The 17983-nt window shown below is 41.4% G+C and overlaps 2 protein-coding genes across 5 annotated transcripts in view; one reads left to right on the top strand and one right to left on the bottom strand.

Moving 5' to 3' along the window:
• The first annotated feature begins 629 nt into the window (after nt 1-629).
• LOC112228537 (ras-related protein Rab-24) lies at nt 630-8744 on the top strand. Its single transcript, XM_024393940.2, has 9 exons — nt 630-1012; nt 1525-1705; nt 1822-1890; nt 2087-2165; nt 3562-3629; nt 6519-6618; nt 6720-6770; nt 6893-6952; nt 7106-8744. The coding sequence occupies exons 2-9, from the start codon at nt 1592-1594 to the stop codon at nt 7168-7170; spliced, it is 606 nt and encodes a 201-aa protein (XP_024249708.1). The 5' UTR covers nt 630-1012; nt 1525-1591; the 3' UTR covers nt 7171-8744.
• Nucleotides 8745-9103: 359 nt separating this feature from the next.
• LOC112228536 (histone-lysine N-methyltransferase, H3 lysine-36 specific) overlaps nt 9104-17983 on the bottom strand; it is a 39185-nt gene continuing 30305 nt past the window's right edge. For all 4 annotated transcript variants that reach the window (XM_042309723.1, XM_042309722.1, XM_042309721.1 and 1 more), the window contains exons 20-23: nt 13917-14058; nt 13507-13613; nt 13038-13239; nt 9104-12757 (exon numbers count right to left, since the gene is read on the bottom strand). In XM_042309723.1, coding sequence (XP_042165657.1) covers nt 12120-12757; nt 13038-13239; nt 13507-13613; nt 13917-14058 — 1089 coding nt within the window. In that variant the 3' untranslated portion in view covers nt 9104-12119. The remainder of the gene's footprint in view (nt 12758-13037; nt 13240-13506; nt 13614-13916; nt 14059-17983) is intronic.

Here is a 17983-nt window from a genome sequence, read left to right as displayed (position 1 = left end):
AAACGTTTTTGGGGTTTCCAGGATTTCACTGCCGAAACATTGCAAAGAATACTGTCCAAAGATCAGATCAAATCAAACTTTATTTGTCACCTGCACCGAATACAACATGTGTAGGCCTTACCGTGATATGCTTACTTACAAGCCCTTAACCAACAGTGCAATTCAAGACAGAGTTAAGAAAATATTTACCAAATAAATTCAAGTAAAGAATAATTAAAAGTAACACAAGAAAATAACAATAACGAAGCTATATACAAGGGGTACCGGTACAGAGACAATGTGCGGGGGTACAGGTTAGTCGAGGTCATTTGTACATGTAGGTATGGGTGAAGTGACTATGCATAGACAATAAACAGCGAGCAGCAGCAGTGCAAAAACAACTGGGGGGGTCCAATGTAAATAATCCGGTGGCCATTTGATTAATTGTTTAATTGTCAGACCCCAGAGCCTGTAGGGATGGGCATTGGCAGTAGAATCTGAATAAAGGAGTACATTGAGTTTTGTTTAGTTCATTTTTATTTTGTTATTTCTTTGGGCTGATATACACCCAAAACACTAGGTGGCGGCATGCACTACTAGCATTTGTTGGCGGACCGCAACAATATCAAAGAAGACCCCGTACACTAGGTGGCGGCCATACACCATAGGTGTAGTCTGCCCTAAAACTTTAAAGAAGAGGTAGTGGCCTCATAACAAAGCATCTTGGATTTTTGTATTTAGCTTGCTTGCTAACAAATGAGGTCTAGAAGTTCAAGTCGAGTAAGCTTTGCCATATGACATAGCAATGGCATAGGCTATATAAATGTTAGGGATGTTTCTGTAGCTTGTAATTTTAGTTTTTAGCTAAAATGTACGTTGCTGACAACACCAAGTGGCTCAAACATTGGCTGGCTAGCTAACTCTTAACGAAATGTTCATATTTTAAGAGCCATTCGACCATTTACCTATACTGTTAATCTGACGCGGCTCTGATTCTTCAATTTGAACACATTTAGCTGAGTTTATCAAGCAGGTAAGTGTTTTGGTTTTAGCTCGCTAGCTAGCTATCAAATCATCATTAGCTAACGTTAGATGGCTAGCTAGCTAATAAATGCTACTGTAAAGCTAGCTAACGAAACGTTATTTTTTATTTCGTGTAATCGTTCAGGTCTGCTAATTGTGTGTACCATTTGTTGATGGTTAAGCTAATGGCAGCATTAACTATTTTTCTAGCTACACACCCATGCCCATTTTAACTTAGCTAAAGTCCACTTCTTAGAATTGTTGACATTGCCACAAATGTCATGACATGTCTTGAAATGTATCCTGCCAACTGCTCTCTTCAGAAAAATTCTGCTGTGGCAACTTCGAGTGCAGTGTCTCAAACTCATTCTGTGTTATTGGTACTGTTGGTGGCTGCCAAGTCATGCTGCATCGAAGTCATGATGTCATGCCATGGACAAAGAAGGAATACAGTAACTGTTTTGTCGTGCCCAACTTCTTAATCATACTATCTATTATGTTTTTGTCTCATCTGTTACACAGCAACTCAGCATCCTGGTCTACCCCTCTCCTGCTCCTCCTCTCCTTTATTGTCCTGGTCCTGTGCACTATGACCATGCGTGTGGATGCAAAAGTTGTTATGCTTGGGAAAGAGAGTGTGGGCAAGACCAGCCTTGTGGAGAGATATGTTCACCACCGCTTTCTTGTCGGCCCCTACCAGAACGTGAGTATCCGTTGATTGCCTAGGGCGGTGTGTGGAAAGCTCTCTGCTTTTGTGTGACTCTTTCTCAAAATTGTACATGCTACATATTTTTCTCGCAATCATTATTTTTTCGATAGACTATTGGGGCTGCATTTGTTGCCAAACCAATCCAGGTGGGAGACAAGGTGGTTACACTGGGAATATGGGTGAGTGAGGATGACTGCTGGCATCCTTTATAAAATGGAAAAAGATTTGCATGAGTCTTTATACTCCGTAGGGAGTTGTCTGGTTTATTATTATCTTTGCATAATAATTAAATTAATAAATCCATTGTAGCCCGATATGAGGTAGCTACAGGCTATGTGTGGATAGACTATAAGTGATTCCTTCTCTGCAACCCAGGACACGGCTGGATCAGAGCGCTACGAGGCTATGAGTAGAATCTACTACAGAGGAGCCAGGGCTGCCATTGTCTGCTATGGTAAGTTCTTATCCCCTTGGAATGACACTCAATATCACGCTACATTTTTGTTTTGCTACTATGGTGTTTAGTGATTGGGGGGAATTTATAGTTACATATTGAAATGTTATTTTTGGACTATATTATTATTGATATTTGACTCCAAGTATCAACACTGTAGGTAGCATTAGCTAGTGGTTGTCGTCTGTACCTGCTCCAACTACTCCTTTCATCCGATAGCTTGTTCTACATCTTCTTTTTAAATAGTGAGAACCTGTTTTCAGCACTTACCTGACTGATCGAAGCAAATTTTCTCTTGTCTCGCTGCAGCAGACATACACTGAGTATACCAAACATTAGGAACACCTTTCTAATATTGATTTGAGGCCCCCGGTTTGCCCTCAGAACTGCCTCAATTCATTGGGGCATGGACTCATCAAAGTGTCAAGCGTTCCACAGGGATGCTGGCCCATGTTTAATCCAAGCTTCCCACAGCTGTGTCAAGTTGGTCGGATGTCCTTTGGGTGGTGGACCATTCTTGATACACATGGGAAACTGTTGAGTGTGAAAAACCCAGCAGTGTTGCAGTTCCTAACACAATCCGGTGCGCCTGGCACCTACTACCATTGCGGTTCCTGACACAATCCGGTGCGCCTGGCACCTACTACCATTCACCCTCTGAATGGCACACGTACACAATCAATGTCTGTTGTCTCCAGGTTTAAAAATCCTTCTTTAACCTGTCTCCTCCCCTTCATTTACACTGATTTTTGAAGTGGATTTAACAAGTGACATCGATAAGGGATCATAGCTTTCACCTGGATTCACCTGGTCAGTCTGTCATGGAAAGAGCAGGTGTTCTTAATGTTTGCATACTCAGTGTCGAGCAATAAGTTTGGAACATCAAATCACAGTAAAATTGCATTATCAAATCACAGTAAAATTGCATTATCGAATCGCAATACATATAGAATCATGAGAATCACTATACATATCGTATTGGTACCAAAGTATCATGATAATGTCGTATCGTGAGGTCCCTGACAAGCACTAATGGCTTCGTTATATCCTAAATGTTTAATTGTAGAAATTCTTGTTGAGTGCAATGGATGTTTCTGCATATATGAGTGTCCTCCCCTCTTATTTCTCTCATTGGGGGATTTTCTTTTACAGTTTGGAAAATAGCCACTGAGGCATTTCCCCAGTTGATGACTCATTTAAGTGTCTTTTTTTATTGTTTTTATCTGGTTCTGTTTTTAGTGTTGTTTTTATGGGCTGATTTTACATTGCAATAGTAATATTAGTACTACAAAATATTCTAGGTCAAATACACTTTCATAACTGTGACAACATAAAACTTAACCAAAACATTGTATGTTGTCATTCACCTTAATTTGTGTGACTTTTTCTCCTGTAGATTTGACGGACACCAGCAGTTTCCAGCGAGCTAGATTCTGGGTGAAGGAGCTGCAAAACTGTGACAAGGTTACAGACTATCTCATAAAAACTCAACTCACTTGCCAATGGGAATTGTATGATGGGTATTGTCATATACAGTGCATTTGGAAAGTATTCAGACCCCTTGACTTTTTTAATTGTAATTTTTTTTACATTACAGCCTTATTCAAAACTGTATTACATACATTTTCCCCCTCATCAATCTACACACAATACCCCATAATGACACCGCAAAAACAGGTTTTTAGAAATGTGTTCAAATGGATTAAAAAGAAAAAAGATGCCTTATTTAAATTAGTATTCTGATCCTTTGCTATGAGACTAGAAATTGAGCACAGGTGCATCATGTTTCCATTGATCATCTTTGAAATGTTTCTACAGCTTGATTGGAGTCCATCTGTGGTAAATTCAATTGATTGGACATGAATTGGAACGGCACACACCTGTCTATATAAGGTCCCACAGTTGACAGTGCATGTCAGAGCAAAAACCAAGCCATGAGGTCAAAGGAATTGTCCGTAGAGCTCTGAGACAGGATTGTGTCAAGGTACAGATCTGAGTAAGGGTACCAAAACATTTCTGCAGCATTGAAGGTCCCCAAGAATACAGTGGCCTCCATCATTCTTAAATGGAAAAAGTTTGGAACTACAAAGACTCTTTCTGGTGCTGGCTGCCTGTCCAAACTGAGCAATCGGGGGAGAAGCGCCTTGGTCAGGGAGGTGACACGAGAACCTGATGGTTACTCTGACAGAGATCCAGAGTTCCTCTGTGGAGATGGGAGAACCTTCCAGAAGGACAACCATTTCTGCAGCACTCCACAAATCAGGCCTTTATGGTAGAGTGGCCAGACGGAAGCCACTTCTCAGTAAAAGGCACATGACAGCCCACTTGGAGTTTGCCAAAAGGCACCTAAAGGACTCTCAGACCATGAGAAACAAAATTCACTGGTCTGATGAAACCAAGATTGAGCCCTTTGGCCTGAATGCCAAGCGTCACATCTAGAAGAAACCTGGCAGCATCCCTATGTTGAAGCATGGTGGTGGCAGCATCATGGTGTGGGGATGTTTTTCAGCGGCAGGGAATGGGAGACTTGCCAGGATCGAGAGAAAGATGAACGGAACGAAGTACAGGGAGATCCTTGATGAAAACCTGCTCAGAACCTCAGACGGGGGCGAAGGCTCACCTTCCAACAGGACAACGACCCTAAGCACACAGCCAAGAGAACGCAGTAGTGGCTTCGGGACAAGTCTCTGAATGTCCTTGAGGGGCCATGACTTGAACCCGATCGAACATCTCTGGAGACACTTGAAAATAGCTAGGCAACCACGCTCCCCAGCCAACCTGACAGAACTTGAGAGGATCTGCAGAGAAGAATGGGAGAAACTCCCCAAATACAGGTGTGCCAAGCTTGTAGCGTCATACCCAAGAAGACTTTAGGCTGTAATCGCTGCCAAAGGTGCTTCAACAAACTACTGTGTTAAATGGTCTCAATACTTTTGTAAATGTGATATTTCCCAATTTCTTAACCTGTTTTTTTTTCTTTGTCCTTGTGGGGTATTGTGTGTGTAGATGTAAGGGGGGTGGGGTAATTTAATTGATTTTTGAACGAGGCTGTAACGTAACAAAATGTGGAAAAAGTCAAAGGGTCTGAATACTTTCCTAATGCACTGTACTAGTTTATTAGGTACACCATCTAGTACCAGGTTGGTCCCCCTTTTGCCAGGTCCCGTGTGGCTTGCAATGCCAGGGTTGTGGGTTCGATTCCCACAGGGGACCAGTACGGGAAAAAAGTATGTATGCACTCTACCGTAAGTCGCTCTGGATAAGTGTCTGCTAAATGACTAAAATGTAGATGTAGAACTGCCTAAATTCTTTAGCGCATTCTTCAAGTTGACGGAAGCATTCAACAGGTATGTTGGTCCATGCTGACACGATGGCATCATGCAGTTGCTTCAGATTGGAGGGCAGTACATTTATGTTGTGAACAGCCCTTTCCATCTCATATTGGGTTGAGGTCTGGGGACTGACCAGGCCACTCAAGTAAACTGAACTCGCTGTCATGTTCCAGGCAATGTTTTTCCGCTCCTCAATTGTCCAGTGTTGGTGGTCACGTGCCCACTGGAGCCGCTTCTTGTTCATAGTGTTGTCATCTGCTGCAATAGCCCATGCGTGAAAAGGATTGAGGAGTTTTGCATTCCGAGATGCTGTTCTGCACACCACTGTTTTACTGCACCGTTATTTACCTGTTTGTGGCCCTCCTGTTAGCTTACACCAGGGTCCCCAACTGGCAGCTCTTGGGCTGAATTTGGCCTACAGGTGGTTTTATTTGGCCCCCCCAAGTTTTCTGTTGGAGATAACTGTAAAAACACCAGGAAATCAGCTCCAAGCAATTTTAAATTGGGAAATCTGTTCCCAAGTATTTCTATGCATACTGGAGATGTGATCATATACAAATGTAAGCAAGGTTTGAAATTATTGTTTTAGTTAAATGTTATATCTATTTGGGATTCTTGCGGTCAATTTGCAGCCTAGAAATAATTTGTAATTATGTTCCGGCCAACCAACCATCCCCTCAAGAAAAAATCAGCACGCAGCTGAATCTAGTTGATGATCCCTGGCATACACAATTCTTGCCATTCTCCTTCGACCTCTCATCAACGAGCTGTTTTCGCCCACATGATTGACACGTTTTGCCCATTCTAACGTTCAATCCAACAGTAACTGAATGCCTCAATGCCTGTCTGTCTGCTTTATATAGGAAGTCATGGCCACGTAATGCACTGTCTTTAGGAGCGATCTGTTTCCATGAATGAGATGGTGTACCTAATAAACTGTCCGATGAGAGTATGTTATCCTATGTATGTAACTGCCCACAATGACACAGATGTATTTATTTTTCTATGATCTCAATTGAAGCACTGCAAGATATACCTGTGTGGCACAAAGATTGACCTGATTGAGAGTGACCGGGGCCTGCGGCAAGTAGACTACCATGACGTTCAGGACTTTGCTGACGGTAAATTGCTAATGATAATCAGACATCCTCTTGATTAGTATAAGGAGGACTGGCTGTTTTAAAGAGGCTCATGTTTAGTTTTTTTCCATTCTCATCTACAGAGATTGGGGCTAAACATTTTGAAACATCCAGTAAAACAGGAAACAACGTGGGTAAGTGACACCTCATGGTCAGTTAATTTCAAATATAGTGTAACCTTATTTATAACCCATTCTCATAAGACATTTCCAAAAATGCAGATGTAGACTCCTACTGTCTTTTAACCACATTCCAGATGAGCTGTTCCAAAAGGTTGCAGAGGACTACAACAGCATCTCCTTTCAATTCTTGACTGGTGAGACTTTGGCTCCAATAGCTTAGCTGCCAGTGTACATTTTGTCTGCAATGGTAGTATTACTAGCATGAGTTGTCAATTTAATCTCCACTGTAGTGAATCAATGCATTCCTGAATGGGTCTGATTGACAATTCTCTGCTTTCTCTTTACAGAAGAGACCGGTATTGACTTGGGTCAGAAGAAGGACTCTTATTTCTCTTCCTGCTGCCACAGTTAAGCCTTTACTGGATGGACAGCGATCACTTGCTGTAAAACCAACCCGGAAATGCAGGATGGATGCTACACATCCCACCTTGCGCCTCTCCATTTAAAACAGAGAAAGAAAGAGAGGAGTCCAAACAGTGTTGCTGTTTTTTTTGGTAGCTTTTTTCAGTTTTCCCATAGACGATTACATGCTCACTGCATTTAAAGGAGTCATCACAATAGTTGGATGCGACCCCTCTCCCATGAGAAGGGACCTGCCAAGAGCGATATCTGAATGAAGCATACGAGGAACTAGCACCTCAACCCCACAATTTTTTGGGGGATTTTCTCAGTGTCTATCAACCCACCTTATATAAATGAATTATGCTGATGACACAAATGGTCTTCATCACTCAGTCAAATGCCTTGAGTGAGTGTGCTTCTTAATGACTTGATTTGAATAAGCATTCTGTGAGCACTGTTTTCATTGTCTACTCTTCATGGTGAAATGTACTTGCCAAACTATGTACCTGCACATTTATTGTCATCTAATGTGTTTTTCTTTGCGTCATAAGTTCTGATACAGTTGAAAGTATGGAATGCAACTAGAAAGATTGCACCAACACAGGAAAAAGCTTGTGGGTAAATGTAATATGATAGTTATGTCGCCATGGCTAAAAGTACAAGATATAGCTTATGTGGTCCTCTGTAAGTCAGTTGGTAGAGCATGGCGCTTACACCGCCAGGGTTGATTCCAGGGCCACCCATATGTAAAATATATGAACGCCTTACTGTAAGTCACTTTGGATAAAACTGTCTGCTAAATGGCTTATTTATACATATGTGTATATATATATACTGTATATACACTCAAAGAAACCCTACATACAGCTATGTTAACTAATGTTCAATGTAATCTCCAAGTCACTATTTCAATGTTACGGACGCCTCATCACCGTGGCTGACCAATTTTCTGTGAATGTGGTGTTACTGTTTACACTTTTCAAGAAACCTTTGACCTTTTGAGACAGTCTAGCCAATGGCAGATTTTTTACTTGATTTTTACCAATGTGTGTGAAAATGTAGCTTAGTTAGAGCTATTATTGCATTTGAGTACAAAGATAATTGAAAGAGAATTCTGAAACCTCTCTGAAGGTTTATCTCAGTCCCACTGAAGTTGGGCCTGTAGGTTACTAGAAGTAAGCAGCAGCAATAGGCCCACAGGCATGAATCCCATATCCATCATTAGCTGTGTATAGAAGACTCCATTCAAGTGTACATACACTTCATCAAACGTGTTATTGTTTACACACACAGCACCTTCTATGGTGCCACTCCCCAGGACGCAGACCTGGTGCCTGAGAAAGAGGACTAGTTCACATAGCTCATTTTTATTAATGGTTTACAGGACTGTTATTGCAAGGGGCACAGGCACAAAGCAAGAGGTTGTTTGCAGTCCCACGTCTATTTGATACCTTGAAGATATAACATGCATATAGTCCCAACACCATTACAGGTCCACAGAGAGTCGGCTGATATGATCATTCATTGTGTGGACTGTTTTGTAGCATGTTGTAAATTGAAAAAATAAAGACTAGATTTCTGCAAGTCTGTCTGTTAGTGTGTGTCTGTGTGACACCTACACTACATTAGCCTGGTCAACCAGACTGACTGCTGCACTCACCATTGTTTTCCTTCACTTTATTGTATAGTGTGTGAAGTGAAACAGTGGTTAGCACAGTTATTAACAAGGTTTATAGTACACTGAGCTATGGATGTGTTAAAGCCAGTTGCTATATCATGAGCACCTCTATAGTGGATTATGGTAACAAATCTACCCCTGATCAATGCAATCGTGAACTGTTAATACAGTAATATGCCTACAAACTTGATTATTCAGTCGGGAAAGGTAACAATCAAACCTCTGGCCCAAATCAAAATGGCAAAAACAGAGTTGAAAACAGATGTAATTGCAACTTACATTTTTTTCTTTATTATGTACAAAGGACTCCAGCACATTTCAATATCCTCACAAGGCAGCAGGATATTATTGAACTCTTCAACAGTTACAATTTGAACAGATGATTTACACAAGGCTTAATAAGGCAGAGAGGGAAGAGAGTCAGAAGCTAAGAAGCATGACAGCAACAACAACAAAAACAGCAGTAGAAAAGCAATGTCCAACTTTGTTACATACGTAGGTATGTATACAAACATTTTACAGCCTCCCAACTCTTCCTTTGTGCCACATCAAAGAACCCTCCAAAGAGGAGAGAGGGGTAACTGACAATGTAGAAATGGAAAATATTAAAGCAAAAAGATATACAGCTCATTATCATATCAAGTCCCAAAGGTACTGTAGTGATAGTTGAGCCTTCAATCTCCCGACTCTTCCGATTCCCAGCTCATGTCGTGACCAGAAATGACCCTCGACCTCCTCATACTGTATGCTTTCATAGCCTACTATTATCTGTTTGATGACTGTGATACTGTTACATCAATATAAAGTGTTATTAACCCCGTCTGTTGACAGCAACTCAAACGTAAACAACAAATATGTATCAAAGTTGAAGTGATCCTGTTTGTGGGAATGGTTGATGACAAAGCTAAGACCAGAGAGCACATGATATCCACTGGCTCTAGACTCATTATTAGCTCTTTTTTTTATTTTTATCATTCATCATATATAGCTTTCATATACAAAATGTATATACATATTATATAAGATTTTGGAAGGACAGGCTAGGCCAATCTAAAATGTACAAATACTCTTCCAACAGATCAGTTAAAACCTATCTGTGTTGTTAAAATTCGTAGGCGTTTTAGTGCTATAAATATGTTCAAGTCAGATAGATATTTACTATGGCCATGACGGTGGGTGCCTGTATCTGTATATCGGAACAACAGCAGGGGGCACCATGGCAACCTTTACAGTACAGTATACGGACAAGAAGGGACCCTTTGAACCGGTTTACTCATTTTTCAAGTCATTAAAAAACAGGTTGGTTTTCTATTTAAATATAAGAAATTGCACATATCTTTTCATGGGCCTCATCTAACAATAAGCCAGTTAAGTTTTAATACATAAAGGCTGCTAGAGATACTTCGACATGACTAAAGTGACAAAATTGGGAGACGTTAAGCAGTAAAAAATAATGCTTATTGTGCAGATTTGGAGTAAAGGTGTGTTATAAGCTTCAGAAATGGAAACACAACATTCCCACAACTGGAAAGTGGCAAATCCACTTCATTCTGTTCTCTGGCCCTCTAGAATCAATTTCACATCCCTTCATTCACAAAAACCCAACACTGATTGACTCAATTGGAAAGGCATAAGCAGAGAAGAAAAACGGACACAACAAAGACAGTGATGTAGAGACAAGCTTCAAGAGGGAGAAAACACATAGCTGAGACAAATACATATGGTAGTGAAAGCATTTTAGCAGGGGAGTGGACCAGTGTACTTTTTAGTGCTAAACTAATGGCAAGGAGTATAGCCTAGCAAACAGAAAGTATGGATTATATAAAGTGACATACAGCAATGTCACTACTAGAAGTCAGTCCCATCTTCATTTGTGCGTTATAAAAGTCAATATAAATATGTCATAGAGAATGTAATACACACAAGTGAGCTAGCTGTCGTCGAGGTTACGTCAAGTAGCTTACTCAACTGCTAGGTACACTCTGGCACTTTCACATTGAAGGTTCAGTTTAGTTTGAAGGGAAAGCTAGACCATGTAAGGAAGCTTCCCACTGGGCAAAAACTGCTTGAATCAATGTTGTTTCCAAGTCAATTCAACTCAAAAAATTAAATGTGATGATGTTGAATCAATGTGGAAAACTGATTGGGTTTTGAAAAAGTCATCAACGTAAGGGAATTTCATTTTTCCCCGACCCAACTGTTAAACTAAACCCTGACATGGTGACATTTTTGGTTGATTTGACATTGAATTTACGTTAGTTGACCACAAAGACCTACAGTACAACCAAACGCACCCCAAACAGATATCAGTACAGAGGAGCAATGCAATGCCAGAGTTAGGGGAAAACACAAAGTGCTGTCATGGATTAGGATATAGGCATGTTCAATATCAATATCACCTTGATGTACTACCCACATTTACTAACTAAGCCATTTGATTTCATGTGTATTGTCTAGGTGTCTGTATCATTTGGTGTGGTAAGGCAGATGCCAGCAGATACGATAGATTCATCATCATCAAATAGGTATGGATATAAACTGTACACCAATGACAAGGTTGAAATGACTGATTGTATGACTTATAATTTCCATTGCTGACGCACTAATTTCACAGCATTACTCATGTGTGCCATGTAGGAGCATTGCTACAGAGAGAACCAGCTTGACAGGCCCATCTAACACACCATAGGCTACTTTCTCACGAGGGGATTTCTGTGCCTTTGACAGTACTGCTCCTCCTCTCTTCAGTCTCCCCTTTGATAAAGGTGAAGCTTCAGATACATTAGTTGCCGTGTTCTCCAAGAGGAGGTGCAGAAATGTAAACATGTTATTAAAACCACAAACCAACAACTATGACAACGAACAAAGAAGAGATTAAAATGGACCTATCTATATGACTAGAGTTACCATCATACCCATTGTGTCCTTAGGCACAGATCTAGGATCAGTATACCTATCACAAACCCTAACTGGGACTATTAGGGGGAAAATTGACCATAAATCAGTGTCCAGGGAAAACTCCCTCCTACTCCATTTCGACCCTCCAGCTCCAGGCCACATTGTTTCATCCTGCTATTTCTCAGGGGTCTGTCTGAACAAGGCGGTGTTCAAATTCACAGATCTATAAATCATCTGTACATGGATCCTTATATACAAAGATGAGTGAATCTACATGATGCTGAGCACAGTCCCACCCTCAAGAACAAGCAGGTAGCCCTTCTCCCCACCCCCCCATGAATGATTAGCCAGGATGCAGAGTTGTTGAAAAAGGACATTGGTCTTTACTCCTCTTCTTCCTCGCCCTCCTCTTCTTCTCCCTCCTCTTCTTCTTCCTCCTCCTCTTCATCTTTCAACTTTAAGCCTGCCATCTCTCCATCCTCCAATTCTCCCTCAATCCCCTCTCCATCCCCGTCTTCATTACCAAAAGGATCCTCAACTTCTTCCTTCTCATCTCCGTAGGAAGAGATGGGTGAGTATTGGGGAAGGAATAGGTGAGAGCTATCGAGGGCCTTCGAGCTGGGTAGAGGGGTGCTGATGGGGCCAGAGAAGGGGCCAGAGATGGGGCAAGAGATGGGGAGACGGGGGAAAGACTCAGGGCCAGGGCTAGGTTGGGGGTCCCCTGTCCCTGTTGTAGTAGCAGCAGCACCAGCCACAGCAGCAGCAGGAGGGGGTACAATACCAGCCCCCGGGCCTGTTGAGAGAGCCCCAGTGTCAGGTAGGTACTCCCTGATCTCCCCTGGCTCCAGGGGGTCTGGTCCACAGGGGTCATGTTCGCTGCAGGACAGCCGTCCGTCCAGCTTTGAGATGAAGAGCATCCCGTCGCGGTGCAGTGTGCAGTAAGAGCTAGGACACATCTCACAGAAAGAGGCCGCCTCCTTACCACACAGGTCACACTGGTGCCACGGGCACTCCCACCGACCTGCAGCACAGAAAAGGCAGTCAGACGCAGTATATCAGACAGAAGCTGTCAGACACAGCCCTGCATCAACCGTAACAGAGAAGTAATCAGCACACTGAGACTGCTAACCAGTGATCTGACAGACATCAAACAGTGAAAATGCACGAAATACGTCATGTACAGTATATCATTCTCCAATCACACAATCCTACAGTAACAGCGAGGAAATAGAACAAACCCCTACAAGCTATGATAACAACTCAATAATTTCCTCTGACAGGAACCTAACTGGGCCACTAACCTGCAGGCCTCTTGGTGAGGTTGAGACAGTCTGCGTGGTAAACCTTGGGACAGCCTGGTCTCTTACAGGACACAATCTGTCCCCCGTCCCCACAACTGAAGCACTCGTCCTCCCTCTCCTTGGTCACCTCCATCTTGTTCTTCCGTTTAGCCTGGACCTTTTTCTTCAGCTTGCGGCCCTTGTCGTCTGCTGGAGGGTTATTCTGGGGAAGGATGAAGAGTCAGGCTGTTAATAGAGACACAGACACCCAAACTGATGATGCCCCTGTCAATCAAATATCTCATTCCCCTTGACATTACTAATATTTTGACTACTGTATCAAGTGCCCTTGGATTTGTGGAAAGATATTTTAAAATAGCAATTAATATTGTTTCTACTATTTCATTCTACTATCTCATGTATCTTATTCATTCTGTGGATCATGTCATCAAACCCAATATCAACATCTCGTTCCAGTGTCTCCTCTCACCTTTGGCCGGACTCCTAGGAAGCCGCTGCAGTTTGGAGCTCCACATTTACACACAGTCTTCCCATTGGCCAGACACTCCAGATTGTAGTTGAACGTCAGCTCTGTGCCTGGAGACAGGCAGAATGACCCATAGAGGACAGATATAAACCAGTATACACAACAAGTGATGCAGAGATGGACATCAACTGCTGATGGATTTACCTATATAATTACCTCATAATACACTAGTACTGTAAATATACTGCCTATGGACTACTCTGTCCTGGTGAATATTATGCAACTTCCTTTCCTTCTTTAACTAGTTCAATGCTACTCTTATATTTCTCCTGCTAATGCATATGTAATGAAAAGTGTTGCCAAAGTCAAAGCTTTAACATAGCACAAACTCCTCATGCCAAATCTCCGCTCACCTGCAGGGACGTCTATTAGAGCGAAGAGCCCCACACGTGTATCTCCATTCACCGTCCACTTCTGGGTCTCACAGTTGGGCTGGCAGCTGTGGTTCATGAAGCGGGCCTGGTTCCCCTTCGGACCAGCGTCGATGATCCGATCCTGACAAACACACCGAAATTAACAACACTGTTCAATCATCAAGTCTGCTTGGGTGTCTTTGTATTACCATGCAAAGCAGATGTAATTTTCTGAGGTGAAATATAGAAAACCAAGAGAATCCTCTTAAAACAAGAAACCAAGAATGGTCAATAGTAGTGATAATAACTAATAGCAACCAATAAGCATTAAAGATGCAATATGCAGAAATCGCTCCGCCATTTCCTGGTTGCAAAACTCTAATAGTTTGCCTAATTTCAGTTTATGTGACAAAACAAGCAGTCATTGTGTAGAAAATCATTGTACCATCTAAACCACTGTGAAATATATTTTCCATAACCAAAAATAGTATATTTTCAGCTGTTTGAAGCTGGTGTTCAAACCCGAAAGTACAACACGCAAGAATGAAACTTCAGAACAGGAAGCATAGAAATCTACTGCTTCTACGACTTGCTTTCAATAAGAATGAGAGATCTATAACTCACATTTCTATGTGAAATTTGTCAGGTCATCTAAAAAGTTACATATTGCAGCTTTAATAACCCATGACAACTTCCTGTAGCTAGTAACATAAATCATAGTTAGAGGTCATAAGATTACAGAGAAAACAAACTTCATGCCAAGAGACAGTCCCATGAGACTTCTGACTTATTTTCTGACTCCCAACCGCTCCTGCAAGAACTGGTCCCGAACCTGACTGCTGTCCCGTAATGTTATTTTAGGTGTTTGTGACCGGCTTGCTTTGTAGCCCTGGTCCCAGAAATTTTGCCAACCTAGTTGAGATCAAAATGCACAAAAAATAACCTAAGAAATACAGTGGCAACAAAATGTATGGGAACCCTTTGGAATTATCTGGATTTCTGCATAAATTGGTCATAAAATGAGATCTGATCTTCATCTAAGTCACAACAACAGATAAACACAGTCTGCTTAAACTAATAACACACAAAGTATTGTATTTGTCTTGTCTATATTGAACACATCATTTAAACATTGTAGGTTGGAAAAAGTGTGTGAACCCCTAGGCTAATGACTTCTCCAAAAGCTAATTGGAGTCAGGAGTCAGCTAACCTGGAGTACAATCATTGAGACAAAATTGGAGATATTGTTTAGAGCTGCCCTGCCCTATAAAAAATACTCACAAAATTTGAGTTTGCTATTCACAAGAAGCATTGCCTGATGTGAACTATGCCTCGAAAATAAGAGATCTCAGAAGACGCAATATTAAGAATTGGTTGACTTGCATAAAGCTGAAAAGGGTTACAAAAGTATCTCTAAAAGCCTTGATGTTCATCAGTCCAAGGTAAGACAAATTGTCTATAAATGGAGAAAGTTCAGCACTGTTGCTACTCCCTAGGAGTGGTCGTCCTGCAAAGATGACTGCAAGAGCACAGCGCAGAATGCTCAATGAGGTTAAGAAGAATCCTAGAGTGTCAGCTAAAGGATTAAAGAAATCTCTGGAACATGCATCTCTGTTGACGAGTCTACGATACGTAAAACACTAAACAAGAATGTTGTTTATGGGAGGAGACCACGGAAGAAGCCACTGCTGTCCAAAAAAAACATTGCTGCATGTCTGAAGTTCGCAAAAGAGCATCTGGATGTTCCACAGCGCTACTGGCAAAATATTCTGTGGACAGATGAAACTAAAGTTGAGTTGTTTGGAAGGAACACACAACACTATCTGTGGAGAAAAAAAGGCACAGCACACCAACATCAAAACCTCATCCCAACTGTAAAGTATGGTGAAGGGAGCATCATGGTTTGGGGCTGCTTTGCTGCCTCAGGGCCTGGACAGCTTGCTATCATCAACGTAAAAATTAATTCCCAAGTTTAAGACATTTTGCAGGAGAATGTAAGGCTATCTGTCTGCCAATTGAAGCTCAACAGAAGATGGATGATGCAACAGGTCAACGACTCAAAACACAGAAGTAAATCAACAACAGAATGGCTTTAACAGAAGAAAATACGCCTTCTGGAGTGGCCCAGTCAGAGTAAAATACATGTGTTATCAATATATATATCCAGTCAATGTCAATAGAAATCAGTTTAAGCTAGAGATATGTTTTGCATTGGATGCGTCTCAATCTACCGCATCCGCCAATGTCGAAGTTCCGCATCTGCGGTGAAAGGTGACAGAGCTAGAGCAGTGTTTATCAGACCATGAGACATCCCGAAGAGCTGCAACAGCACCTCTTCAACCTCAGGAGGCTGAAGAAATGTGGCTTGTCATCCAAAACCCGGACAAACTTTTACAGATGCAAAATCGAGAGCATCCTGTGGTGCTGTATCACAGCCTGATACGGCAACTACACTGCCGTCAACCGCAAGGCTCTCCAGAGGTTGGTGCGGTTTGCACAACACATCATCGGGGGCAAACTATCTGCCCTCCATGACACCTACAGCACCCGATGTCACAGGAAGACCAAAAAGATCATTAAGGACAACAACCACTGCCGCTTCACCCCGCTATCATCCAGAAGGCGAGGTCGGTACAGGTGCATCAAAGCTGGGACCGAGAGACAGAAAAACAGCTTCTATCTCAAGGCCACCAGACTGCTAAACAGTAATCGCTAAACTCAGAGATGCTACTGCCTACATTGAGACCCAATCACTGGACACTTGAATAAATGGATCACTAGTCACTTTAAACAATGCCACTTTAAATAATGGCACTTTAATAATGTTTACATATTTTACATTACTCATATCACATGTATATACTGTATTTTGTACCATCTATTGCACCTTGCCTATGCCGCACAGCCATTGCTCATCCATATATTTATATGTACGTATTCTCATTCACCCCTTTATATTTGTGTGTATTAGGTAGTTGTTGGGAAATTGTTAGATCACTTGTTAGATATTACTGCAATGTCGGAACTAGAAGCAAACATTTCGCTACACTCACATTAACATCTGCTCACCATGTGTATGTGACCAATAACATTGTATTTTATTCGATCTTTCTTATATCTCTTAGATATGGGACAAACTTCCTTTAGATTTCTGTTGTTCCATGAAGTGAATCTGTTATTCAATGCGTTTGTATGGGCTAATAGCAGTAAGGCCAAACATTTTTTTCATCAAATCATTTTTTAAATATATATTTTGTCATACCTCAAGGCGTCTTAAAATTCTAAATCAAATAGCCAAATGATCCTTGGTATAACCTTCTTCAAATGATTCCATATAATGTAGTTTAGTAGAAACCCCCCTCTCCACCCTGGCTTAGACAGGGCTATGCTGTGCTTCTCCACCCATATAGTATAGTCTACATGGTATTTAATTGACCACACATACAGGCACACTTGATTTCACACGCCCAACAAAAGAGAAGATATGTAGGCTACTGAAACTAGTCAATCAGCAAGAATGAGGTTATTAGAGTTTGTGAATATTGCAACAGAGGTGCTTTTAATACAATAGATGGCAAATAGCCTACAAAAACAAAGACAACCGTTTTGAAATAATCTGGCATATATTTGATAGGACTGGGCAATTTGCAGGCAGACACAAATAAATGTGTTTTCAATATATATTTCCAGTCAATGTCGGAACCAAAACTTTAGCCTGTCATATTTATTAGTAAGTTAATTTCCATGGAAATTATGTTATCACTCATATTTCATATGTCACAACGATTCATCGATACGTATGCTATGATACTGGTAAGGTTGTCTCTCGCACCCACAGTACTGGTCATAAAAAAAGCTAGCTAGCTGATGGATGCAAACAATGTTCTTCCCCAAAAACACAGCAAAACAACAGAATCTGTTTCAGTAGCTATTGTTAGCTAGCTAACTATATAGCTTGGTGTCATCATCTAAAATAATCCTAATTTATAAAACAGTTATTTTTTGAATAATGGTGGTCGGACCCATCTATGAGAAGCTAGCCACAATATGGATTAGCCACAATAGTT

The sequence above is a fragment of the Oncorhynchus tshawytscha genome, linkage group LG30 (genome assembly GCF_018296145.1).
Source record: "Oncorhynchus tshawytscha isolate Ot180627B linkage group LG30, Otsh_v2.0, whole genome shotgun sequence".
In the NCBI taxonomy this organism is placed as follows: domain Eukaryota; kingdom Metazoa; phylum Chordata; class Actinopteri; order Salmoniformes; family Salmonidae; genus Oncorhynchus; species Oncorhynchus tshawytscha.
Note: the sequence above shows the minus strand (reverse complement) of the source record. Positions and strands in the feature narration are given on the sequence as shown.